This window comes from Cibotium barometz, chromosome 34 (genome assembly GCF_041138505.1).
Source record: "Cibotium barometz isolate CiBa-2024 chromosome 34, ASM4113850v1, whole genome shotgun sequence".
NCBI classification, from domain to species: domain Eukaryota; kingdom Viridiplantae; phylum Streptophyta; class Polypodiopsida; order Cyatheales; family Cibotiaceae; genus Cibotium; species Cibotium barometz.
The window spans coordinates 42,409,630-42,421,819 of record NC_141079.1 but is presented as its reverse complement, the minus strand read 5'-3'; the positions used below and the strand labels follow the sequence as shown (position 1 = coordinate 42,421,819).

The 12,190-nt window shown below is 41.0% G+C and overlaps 1 protein-coding gene across 1 annotated transcript; it reads right to left on the bottom strand.

Annotated features, from left to right (window-relative positions):
• Positions 1–309: 309 nt before the first annotated feature.
• On the bottom strand, positions 310–2,596 carry LOC147619042 (uncharacterized). The gene has a single exon (XM_086774258.1). It carries the CDS (start codon positions 2,195–2,197, stop codon positions 761–763), a length of 1,437 nt encoding a protein of 478 aa, XP_086630384.1. The 5' UTR covers positions 2,198–2,596; the 3' UTR covers positions 310–760.
• Positions 2,597–12,190: the final 9,594 nt, after the last annotated feature.

Here is a 12,190-nt window from a genome sequence, read left to right as displayed (position 1 = left end):
CTCAAGAAGGTTAGAAGGGCTTTGATGCCCTCTGAGGGCTTCAAATTTCAGCACTGCAACCACCCCTAATCGACAAGCAGGGGGGCGACAAGCAGGGGGGCTTGCATGGGATGGACTTCCCATCCAAGGCTGACAAGCGATCAAGCAGCCTGGGTGGCCTTATGTATGTAATAGGGGGTGGGTTCTAAATTAACTTGAGCTTCAATGATGTAAGAGGGAAATTAATCGTCAAGGCAGTTGGCCACATTTACAAGAACCAGTACATGAACTAGCAGACCAAAATTTGCATTAACGTTAGTCAAAAACATCTTCCCCAAAGTGATGCTCATATATAAAATGAGACTCCTGCACTTAAACAATAAGCACAAACATACAGTTTACACGACATACAAGAGTTGTACACACCTCTCATAAGCTTTAAACAGAAATACGACATACACAGGAAAGCTCTCACCTTCCGTCCTGATCAAGGCATGCTATCTAAGCAAACTGCATTTTATCTAACAAACTCCACAGAATCATAGAGCCTGTTATAGCGCACAGACTGGCCTCAGGTTTGCATGAGAAATACTACTGAATTTCTGCAATCCTTGTAGCCAAGAAGGCAAAACTCCTGCAGAAACATTACTATCTATCCTGCTGATTGTAGCCATGCGCCTGTTGTAGCTCAGTGTTTTACCTATCATCTGCATAAAGCGTCAAGGCTCTCCATGGAGAGTTTATTAGATAAATGTTTTGAGTATATGAGACCCTTCTTTTTTCAGTTTTTTTCATCACCCCACCTTTCTGGACCGAAGGGGGGCCAGGCAAACAGTTCAGGGTGAGAACCCAGAGATGGGAGTTCTGCAGAAAATCCTTGGAAAGGCATGCAGCTTGTTGGCTGCTGTTGGGCAACAGAGGAGGTCATGTATGTGTGAACCTCCTTGGCCACCATCTCCCTCATCACTGCCATCAAACCCTCATTGAGGACTCCACCATCTGCCATGGCCCCGGGTTGTGGGTGTACAATGCGGGCAAGAACCTGAGCAACAGCTGCTTTGATGGCAGCACTGATTAGCGCCATTGCATCTTCTACCTTCAAGAAGCTTCCAGCCTGAAGCAAGGGCAGCACAGGCAATGGTCTGGGGTGGAACAAGGGCAGTGAGAAAGGGCCACCGCTGGAGGGTGGCACGGCAGCATGTCCTGTCATAGCATTGAGCCAATGCATAAGGTCAGGGTTGAGGTTCAGGGCGGGTTTTAATATCTGACCATCAAAGCCCGCAGATTTGGCATCGCCATAAGGAGTGATGGGGGTAGAGGTAGGGGTAGGGGTAGAGTTAGAGGTAGGGTTAAGGTTTTTTTCCTGCTCGTGACAAAACTGGCTGCAAGCTTGCATATCCTGTTTCTTGTTGCTGCTCAAGCTGCCGGGAAGCGAAAGGGAGAGGAAGGTGGGGGGATCGGTGCTTGAGCTTGAAGCTTCTGCAGGTGGTTTTTTCACAGCGCTGGAGGCACCGTAAGTAGAAAAGGCAGAAACCCTGGGCACGGGCTTGAACACAGAGCTGTTGAGTTCACAGTCAGATCCCGCAGGAGAGTCATGGCCATACCCGTGGCTGTGGCTAAAGCTCATCTTCTTAAGCTTGCTTCTTGACTCGGCTTCCCAGCCCCTGCTATCATCTTGCAGACTGCCATCATTAGAGACCTCATTGCTGCTGCGTTTTCTGCCATCAAAACTACCGCAGATCTCTTCTTCTTCATCGCCAAGCTTGCCCCTTGATTCTGCGTCTTCTTCAGCTTTCTTCTCTACAGTGCAACGGCGCCGCAGGGTAGAGTTCCAGTGGTTTTTAATAGCGTTGTCTGTTCGGCCTGGTAACAGGCGGGCAATGGTGGCCCATTTGTTGCCGTGCTGGGCGTGGGCTTCGATAATGGCCCTATCCTCTGCGGCCGTGAAGGGCCTGTGCTCTACCTGCGGGCTAAGCTGGTTGCACCATCGCAGGCGGCATGACTTGCCGGAGCGGCCCGGGATGCCCTTGCTGATGAGGGACCAGTTGCGCGGGCCATACTTCTCCACCAGGCGATGAAGGGCCGAGTCCTCTTCAGGGCTCCAAGGCCCTTTGATTCTGTCAAGCTCTTCGTAAGAGGGCGAGGGTTTGGAGCTCGAGAGCGCCATAGCCAGGGTAAGGTTTGTGCGGCTAGGGTTCTTGGATGCCTCAGGTGGCATGGGAATTCGCCATGTATGCTCTCACAACGGAAGGCTCTGCTGTTTCGGCATGCTACGCGAAGCTGCGAGGGTTCGCTATGGATTCTTTCTGCGTGAGATTCTCAGGAAACTTCATGGAATGCTTTGGTGGGAAGCTCTGAGGTATCGCCATGGAATTTTGCTGTGATCGGCTATGAGCGTGACGAGGGGAAAGGGGGAATTATATACAGGGAAGAGCAGCAAGACGCTGCGAGCAGCAGCAAAGAAAGTGGGAGAAGAAGGGTTTAAGGCGAGGAAGGAGAAGCAGGAGCTTCCGCCAACTATGGCGATGAGTAAGCCGCGCCAGCCATGGCGAGCCTTACGAAGGGGAGGACCAAAATACAAAAATTACAAAAAATGCACAAGTCGCCATGGCGGCATGGCCCATGGAGTCATGGACCAACCAGCCCCATACATACATCCAATTCCAATGTCATCATCAGCCACCACTAGCACCATCCACACGCCCTTGTTGAAACTTGACGATGGACACATTAACCCCGTCGACCGACCGGCCACCGGCTGTTGCCAGTCAGCCACAAGCCCCGCCGACTGCACAGCTGGACTCCGTTTCGTGGCGGCCTTCCATTAGCTAGTTGCCCCTCCAAGTTGACCAGGCCAGCCTGGCCTGCACCTTGTGATTGGCGCGCTGATGGCGACGCGGCCGCAGAGGCGCAGGAGAGAGGGCCTAACAGGGCCGTTACCCGCCACGCAACCTCACGGCGCTGCGCAACGCCCAGTCCAGGCTCCAACCTGTCGCCTCGGCGCGCGAGCACCGTCCGATCAGCTTCCAGCCTGGAACTCCCGGGCCCCCCTTCCTTCGGACGTCCCACGGGACGCGTCACATAACGGCGGCCGTTAGCGGGCCCGGCTGGCCCGCTCCTCCCGTACCTACAGCTTGCAGTTAGCCATCGTTAATTGACGTTCGATTTAACTGCCCCTTTAACGACCTCTAATCTGCTTTTTAACAGCCTGAAGAGACACTTTTACGCTTGGCAAAATCTTTCGGCATTTAGGCACGCGCCAAAATTCAAACACACATGTGCGCATTTTCGCCAAATGACAAGTCATGCATGACTTATGATTACGACTGTACGACTGGTGAGTCATGATTCATGAGCAGTGTTACAGATTTTTTTTTAAATTTTTTATTTCTATTTTTTGAAAAACTCTACCTTACACTGAACCTTTTGTGACAACAAAAAATTATTTAACTGATGCAAATGAAAACCCTTTCCTTTTTTGCCCCCCTTTCTCTAAACTTTGAACTTTTAAAATAGCCGTTCCTCTATAATCTTTGAAACAAAAAATACCCTAATTAATTAATAGCAAAGAAATATTTTGGTCCCATATTACCTATGATGAACAGTGAATTAATTTAAATGCCAAAAACTATGCTTTTTTAGATGTCTTCTTTAACACGCCTAATAACCTTCTCATCATTAAGAAATCACTTGAGTGGATGGAATCACCAACTAACAAAAGTAGGTACAGTTAACATAAATGCAAAAAAAAAAATGCTTTGCTAGATGATATCTCCTTTTGACAAAGTAAATTCAACATCAAGCCTAATAACCTTCTCATCATTAAGAACAACACCTTACTCCACATGGCCAAACATGAGGGAGGAAAGGGGGAGGGAGAAAGGAGGATTTTTGGATTTTTGAGATTTGAAATGAAGGTATAGTTCGGGTCACGCTCGGAAAAGTATTTTTTGTCGTATGGCCAGTGCAAGCAGGTCACCAACTTGTAATACCAATGCAAAACTATGAAGAAAATAGAAACAACCCTACCTACACATTGGAGGCGATATGCAAACACTTAACCATTACAAAAGAAGGCGCTACCACCATTCATTCAATGCAAGAGACGGCATCGGATAAGGTAACCAAAAGAGGGCAGCAATGCATAGAAGAGGTGGATGAAGATACAAAGTGAAGATTTCAAAATAGAAATGATGCATGCCATGTTACATTTCGTGGGCCACATCACCAACACTATCATCAAAAAATCCTAAGAAAAAATACATTCCAATGTCATACCCAATTACCCTACACACTTTGATTTCATACACAAAATCACTGTTTGTATTCAAATCTTATAGTTTAAATAAAACTTTTGATACAAAAAAGCATTTAAAACCTAACTTTTGCAGTTACATTATAACCGTTTACAGGTTCTCTTTGAAAAATGCTCATGAGTCATGACCATGGGTATTACCGTTTACATGTTCTCTTTGAATAATGCTCATGAGTCATGACCATGACCATGGGTGTTATAAAAATGTCTTTATCTTTCATTAATCAAACCCCATACTAGATTCAAATTACAAAGAATCAATGGTCATTCTTGAAATAGATGAACAAACATATTCAACATGTGTGACAAGCTCCCTATCTTCTTCCAAAAGTATTAAAAAAAGTTCTTTTTTTGCTAAACAATCCAATATAATATTTTTGGCTATGATTTGCACCAACCTTTTCCTAGCACACAATGTTTTGTTTGTGGGACACCCTTGCATTTCTTATAACTTAAGGCCCCCCCCCCACCATAAGCCCTCCAAGCTTACATAAAAAGAGGCGTGCTTGGGATCCTTTTTACTCCATTGCCTTCATTGCTTATAAACTAAGGTTGTCTGCCCAGCTTAAGTCCTCCAAGCTTACACAAAGATAAGCTTTCGTAGGATCCCTTTTTACTTTTTTTATTATATTTCCACCTCCCTTGTAGTCTAAAATCCCTCCCATGCCTATTAAAACACCCATGGAAATATTACAACCATTGCCTATATTTTAATCACATGATAATGCATGGCTACCAAATAACTTGATTTCCATTGAGACATCTTATTGAGATATTTCCATTTTAATCACATGATAATGCATGCCTACCAAGTAACTTAATTTCATTTGAGAGATCTAATTGTTGATCATCCAATCATAGATTTATTCTAACCTTAAATAAGTTCCTAATCGTGCTACAAGGGTGTTGTCTGTCTTAAATGCCAAGGTTGAACAACCTCAAAACTACTCAAAAGTTCTTTAAAATAGAAGTTGTAGTTGACATGCAATAAATATATTATTGTAGAAAGGCACGCCATGCTTAGCGTGTCATCTCCAACATAAACTATAAAACATACCAAAAAAAAAAGCAATGATAAATCAATTGTTGCTTGCCCTATGATAAAGACTCTCTCAATTTATCATGTCAAGGATGTGATTGGTGCTTCACACGCAACCCACACAATTCTCACACTAGCCAAAGTGGCATCATACTTAACTTAAACCACCTCTATTGACTTTTGTAAAATCATAATGTATGTATCCTTCTATTTTCTCCTCATAATTTTTTATATATGAAAAGCTTTTATAAATGGCATTCACTATAACTATTGATAATAAGCTTTTAGTATCCAACTATTGCATAAATTCAAAAAATTTAAATTGTTTGCAAACTTAAATTCATATTTTTATGAAGGGAAGGTAAAAGTAAAGAGAGTAAAGTGCAATGTGTCCACACTCTAATTATGTCAGTATCTAAGTAAAATAAAATATGTTAATGTGTTTGTTATGAAGCATATTGCGAGAATCTTAAGCACGCGTGCCCACTATAGTGATGTACTAGCTTTACTTTCTAGCACCTCGATGCTCATAAAGTGTAGTTTCAAAATCCAATAGATGCAAAGGTATTATGCTAGACCTAGCCTTATAATCTCTTTAACCTTCCCAAGAATAAATTTTTGAAGTGGCTTACTTTGTGTGAAAACTCTATGTGAATACACACATGCATGTAATAATAAATTACACCTCAAGTATCAGAGTATACAAGATGTTTACTAGCATGAGAATGACTTTAGAGATAACCTTTAGAGATAAATTCGAAATAGTTGGTCTTATACAAATGAAACACTTCATCCACTTGCATCCTCGAGTGTACACATTGCATGATGACCAATATTATAAGGAAAGAAATTTAGTTTATTAAAATGTCAGGTTTCCTTACATGACTTATATCTTTAAAGTTTTACAAAATAAAACCCAAGTGGCATTATGTTTAAGAATGCATAAAACCCAAAAGTCACCCTTTGAAGACAATTCATTTGATTATACTGCAAAATAAGAGAGTACCCTTTCTTTTAAGGTCCAAGATGTTTCGTTCTTTCAATGCAACAAAATCTATCATAATAAACTTCTTTAAGGGTCATGATGTTATAAGAATGGTTTGACCTACAAAAGCTTGTCAAAAAGGTTGTGTGTGTCCTCATTCCTTTGCTGCATGTAGATTTTATTTCAAACTACAACTTTTTTGTCTTGCCTCCAACAAGATATGATGAAAAGGGCCACTCTAGAGAGGTGATAAACATGAATCATTATGGACTCTTTACTTTTTATCATTTTTATAGATCTAAGGCTATAAACTTTTTGATTAATGTAATTAATCAAAATTAACTACTTTTTACAAAGTTTTAAGTGATAGTTTTTTTTTGCAATAGCATTTATTGCAACTTATTATAGGATAGCATTTTGAAACTTTCTTTTTTTATGCTAGTATATTTTTTCTTTGTGGAGTTTATCCACAATATTGATATGGCCTACATGATTCCTTAATCTTAATGCATGTGCACTAGAAGATACACATTGCAACAACCACATTGTAACATTAGAAGATAAACACATTGACATAATATTACTACTTCCACATTAGAAAGACACATTGTAACATTACTACTTCCCACATTGTAATACTATAATTGTAATACTACTACTCCCCACATTCCCCTCAAATAGATTCAACTTCCACATGTAACATTACTACTTCCCACATCCCCTCAATCTTAATGCATGTATTATAAGATAAAGACATTAAACACATTGTAACGTTAAACACATTGCGACATTACTACTTACCACACTATAAAATTAGAAGATAAACACATTGTAACACCAAACAAATTGCAACATTACTACTTACCACATTGTAACATTAGAAGATAAACACATTTTAATGTTAATACTTCCCACATCCCCTCAAACAGATTCGACTTCCATAGTCATAGGTTTGATTAAAAAATACTTTTTCAATCATTAGACTCATACTAGGAAATCCCATCTAAATCCAAAAGGGCAATACCAACTTTGTGTAATCATGAAGGGCTATGTGTAATTGGTAAAAGCATAGGCTAGTCAATGAAAAAACCAAGTTCATATTGTCATGGATTAATGCTAGGGTCTATCATGTAGATCAATTAGTGATTGTTTTCATATATAGTGCATCACAAGTGAGATTAAGGTGAATGCCTTGTTTGTCATTTGGTACACCTTATAGAACTTCTAGTACAAAAGTCCTCTAAATTATATTTCCTCTACCTGAATTAGAGTAGAAGGCCTGTTCCAATGTGTTCTTGCTTTGTGAAGAATAATCCTCACCTAAAGCCTTTTCTTCTATGATCAACATAGATATAAAGTCCCAAAAATTGGGAATATTCTCCCTAACTGCAATGGAGGTCTTGAATGGCTTGTACTCTTTGCCAAGTCTATTCAGACTGACACTCACCAAATCATCATCCTCCACTGATACATTGATAGACCCAAGGGATTCAACAATTCCCTTGATCTTTAAGGCATATTCATTGATGGACATACTTTTATTTTCTAGTATGCAACTCTTGCTTTAACTGCAACTTCCTTGCCTTTGTGTTAGTCTGAAACAACTGAACCAGATTCTGCTATGCAAGTGTTGGAGTGTTTGCATCCTGTATGTGTCCTATCATAGTGTCTGTGACACTAATTGAAAGCCAGTACATGACTTTTCTTACACCCTGATTCCAATCCTTAAATGCCTTTATATCTACAGGAGTGGCATTCTCCTCAGATAACTCTGGAGGCTCCTCATTGTCTCCTTCTACATAATCGCAAAATCCTTTACCCATTAGAAAATTGGTCATTCTAAACTTCCAGCGGCATGGAAGTTATTCTTATCCAGCTGTAATATAGTAATATCTCATGTACCTGCTACAGCAAAACAGCAGTACTTCAGCACAACCTCTGGTCACCAAATGTGACCAGAGTACATGTACATACACCCATTATCAATAATACATGTGTAAACCCTATCTGCACTTCCAAAATGCACTGTTGCACTATAATAACCAGATTTCAAGTAGAAACAGTTCTCTACCAGAACTTCGAGAAAACTATCGAAAATACCTTGCAATGACAAAACGGAGCCCGTAACGCGTCCGAAACGCAAATTTGGCCACATATATATATATGTCCAATAGGACAGTATACCTACCCTGTAGCTCCGCTCCCACGAAGATAGCTCCTCAATCGAAGATATGTAGCTCCCAGAGCTACTGAGGGGGGGGTGTTGTACCTAAACCAAGAAGAGGGGGGTGTTGTAGCTCCCAGAGCTACCGAGGGGGGGGTGTTGTACCTAAACCAAGAAGAGGAAAGAGATGATGATGCTCTTACCCGTGTAGTACTGCTTCCTTCCTTGCTTGTTATTGCCTCTTGCTTGCCTCCTCAGCTCTCACACGAACCAAGCTCTGATACCATAAAGAGAATGTGGGGGAGAGGGAGAGCTTCAAACCCTAGCAAGAAAACACACACACACACACACACAAAGAGCAAGACACGAGAGAGATGGATAGCTGAATTTTCTTATATCTTCTTCTTCTCTACTCAACCAACATAACATAAAGATAAGAGTACACACTATATGGGTTAGTACTCAACTACTACAACATACAAGGGTTGGTCCATAATGTGAACCTGACTAAATGAGCTAGCGCTATAACTATGCCGTCTCTAGTAATCCAATGGCTATCACACAGCCTGTCATCCCACTAGCCACATATATATCTTGCTAGCCATGATCTTGATAAGGCTAGGAGTTGTTCATTAGCAACTCTATAATCACTCACCCTCAAATTTTAGAAATTCTTGTCGTATTTTTAGACTTCTTAGCTGCTTTATTCCTAGGAGAAGAATTACAGCACCATTATCAGTGATAAATTGTGTATATCATAGCATGTCTCCATTGCAATATCGCCTTTTTATGCGTATGCGATTGAGGCGGTGACTTTTGGAGCCGAAACGCTCTATGTATATATCAAAAACTTTTGATAATAAATGATGTTTTGTAAAAGATTCCAAATTGTTTTCGTGGTTGTGAATATTGGTTAATAAAATTATCAGAGTGAATCTTGTTTTCAAGAATTATGATGGAATATTTAATTGTTTAAGAAATAAATCTCAAAATTTAAATAGTCATAAATCTGATGACAAAGTTAAGTTGATAAAAATATCGTTTTGTCAGAATCATGAGGCGCGCGGGCCGTGGTAGGTAGCCGGGTCCTCTTACTCGATGATGAAGAGTTAGATCCGGACGTTCGTAAAGTCTTGCACCGATCCCAACCTGGTCCCTTCAAGGGTGAAGGGGAACAGTTAGGAGAAGTAGTGGAAAAATGGATCGAGGTAATGGAAGAGTATTTTAATGTAATCGGTTATAACGAGAAGAGCAAGATGGCTCTCGCCAGATTGAAAATTGTGGAAACGGACAGGGTCACATGGAGGAACCATTGCGAGACAAATCGTCTCGAAGACTGAAATACCCAGACTTGGTTAGATCTTAAAGCTTACCTCAGGAAGAGGTTCTGTCCTCCAGGCTTCCTGGAAACCAAAATGAATGAGTTCTTGGAACTGAAGCAGGATAGCCGTCGGACGATTGAAGAATACCATCAGGCATTTGCCCTTTTGAAATATTCTCCACTTTTGGATGAAGAGCAGGCCAGATTCATTCGAGGGATGAATGAGCCATTGGACACTTTAGTGAAAAATGCCAAACCAGTCTCAATGATGGTAGAAGCTATCAGAATGGCAAAGGACTTTGCCAAAGCATTTGTTGTTAAGATCCCGCCGAAGCCTGCACCCTCAAACTTTAAAAGGTTCCAAACCCCAGGAAGTGCTTCAAACTTTCCACCCCCAAAGAGGTAGCAAGGCCCTAATCAGAATCAAGATGCTGGGAAATTCAGAAGTGAAGGAAGACCCTTCCCTCAGAACACTTTCTCAGGAGCCCCAACTCTTTCAAGGATTTAGAGGGATGAGCTTAGAAGTGAGAATAGGTGTTTTGGGTGTTAGGGTTTCGGTCACCAGCTTAAAGACTTCCCGACTCTTGCCATGTCAAGAGGACAGGGAAGTCAAGGACCTAGAGTGCAAAGACCAGCCCCTTCGTATCAGTCAAATCAGGGTCCGTCTTGCCAAAATCAAGGCAATCCCATGAGGACTCCAGCTCAACCATCTGCCTCTGTTCAGAGTAATCTCAAAAATCCCTCCCAGAACTGGGGTAACCAAAGAGAAAGAGTTCCATCCCAATCGACGCAGCCAAAGTAGTTACGATAGTAGAAGTAGCGGAAGAGGAAAGAGGTCAGATTTATGCCGCGATTGAAAACCAAGGGCCAAATCGTCAATTCTCTGTCATCCATACTCCATCTGAGTATAAGGGTAAGCCATTTAAGCTTTTGATTGATTCAGGCAGTACTCATTCATTTATTTCCCCAGGATGCTTACGTAAGCTAGTCTTAGAAAAGAATTTAGGGAAACCTATGCAAGTTGAATTGGCCAGTGGGAAGATTCTTTTCACTCACCATGAGACAGATCGTATTCAGTTTAATCTAGATGGAAATGTAACTGACTTCCAGTTCAGAGTCTTACCTTTGGGAGTTTTCGACGGAATCCTTGGAATGGATTGGCTCCACAAAAATCAAGTTGACATTCACTGTCACAATGGAACCATTTCCTTCCGTGACCTTCACGTGAACAAAGTTCAAGGAACTGGAATTTTATGCCTCTGATTTATTCAGGAAGTAGATCATGAGATGCCTCCGATTTATTCAGGAAGTAGATCATGAGATGCCTCCGATTTATTCAAGAAGTAGATCATGAGATAGAATTGACCCCCGGAGCTCAGCCAAAAGCCCAGCGCATGTACAAAATGCCAGTCCTCCCTGAAGCCATTGAACTCAAGGAATAGCTTAGGTAGCTGTTAGAATAAGAATGATGTTCAATGGTCTTTGTTCCTCTGGAAGGAATAAGAAAAGCAAGTTAATGATGAATGAAGAGGTTAGTGGTGTATTGGGAATTCCTAATAGGGTGGGGGGGTTTTGCTAATGATTGCATTTATATATATATATATATATATATATATATATATATATATATTGGCCCACTTTGTTTTTGGCAATCACTGGCAAAGTTACATGTGGTTTTTGTTGGGGACACTAAAAGATGTTAATAATGGGAGAGAAGAGAGAGAGATCCGGAGGAACGTAGACTTAATCAATCATCAAAAGATGGTGATTCTCAGTTTATCAAGACCCAGTGTTTCACCTTGGGGAGCGCCAATTCTCTTTCAGAAAAAGAAGGATGGAACGTTAAGACTCTGTGTGCATTATAGATGTCTCAATCAGCTGACAGTTAAGAATAAGTATCCTATCCCCAGAATTGATGAGCTTCTAGACAGGCTAAATGGAGCCTAGATCTTCACAAAGATAGATCTCAAATCAGGGTATTACCAGATCAGGATTAATGATCAAGATATCTTGAGTAGAACTCTAATCTACATAATTTTCTAAATTCAAGAGAGTAAACAACAAAGAAGAGTTTAATTAATCACTTAATTAATCTTTCTAGAATTAAGAAAGATTGGAATGTAAAGAAGAGAAGGGGGTTACCTTTTATTTGAATTTAATTCAAGATCTGCAAAACATAAAAATTAAGAAAGCCATAGATTCTTCATTAAAACAAGCAAGAAAATTAGTTTACATGGAGCTTGTAAGCTCTCCTTTGGCTTGAGGGATTGAGGGTTCTACTCTTGTTTGAAGCAAGAGTGGCCACCAATTCACTTTGGAGAGGATTAGGCCAAAAACAATTGAATTATTAAAAAATTCAATGTAGATGGCTCAGGAGGACAGGGACA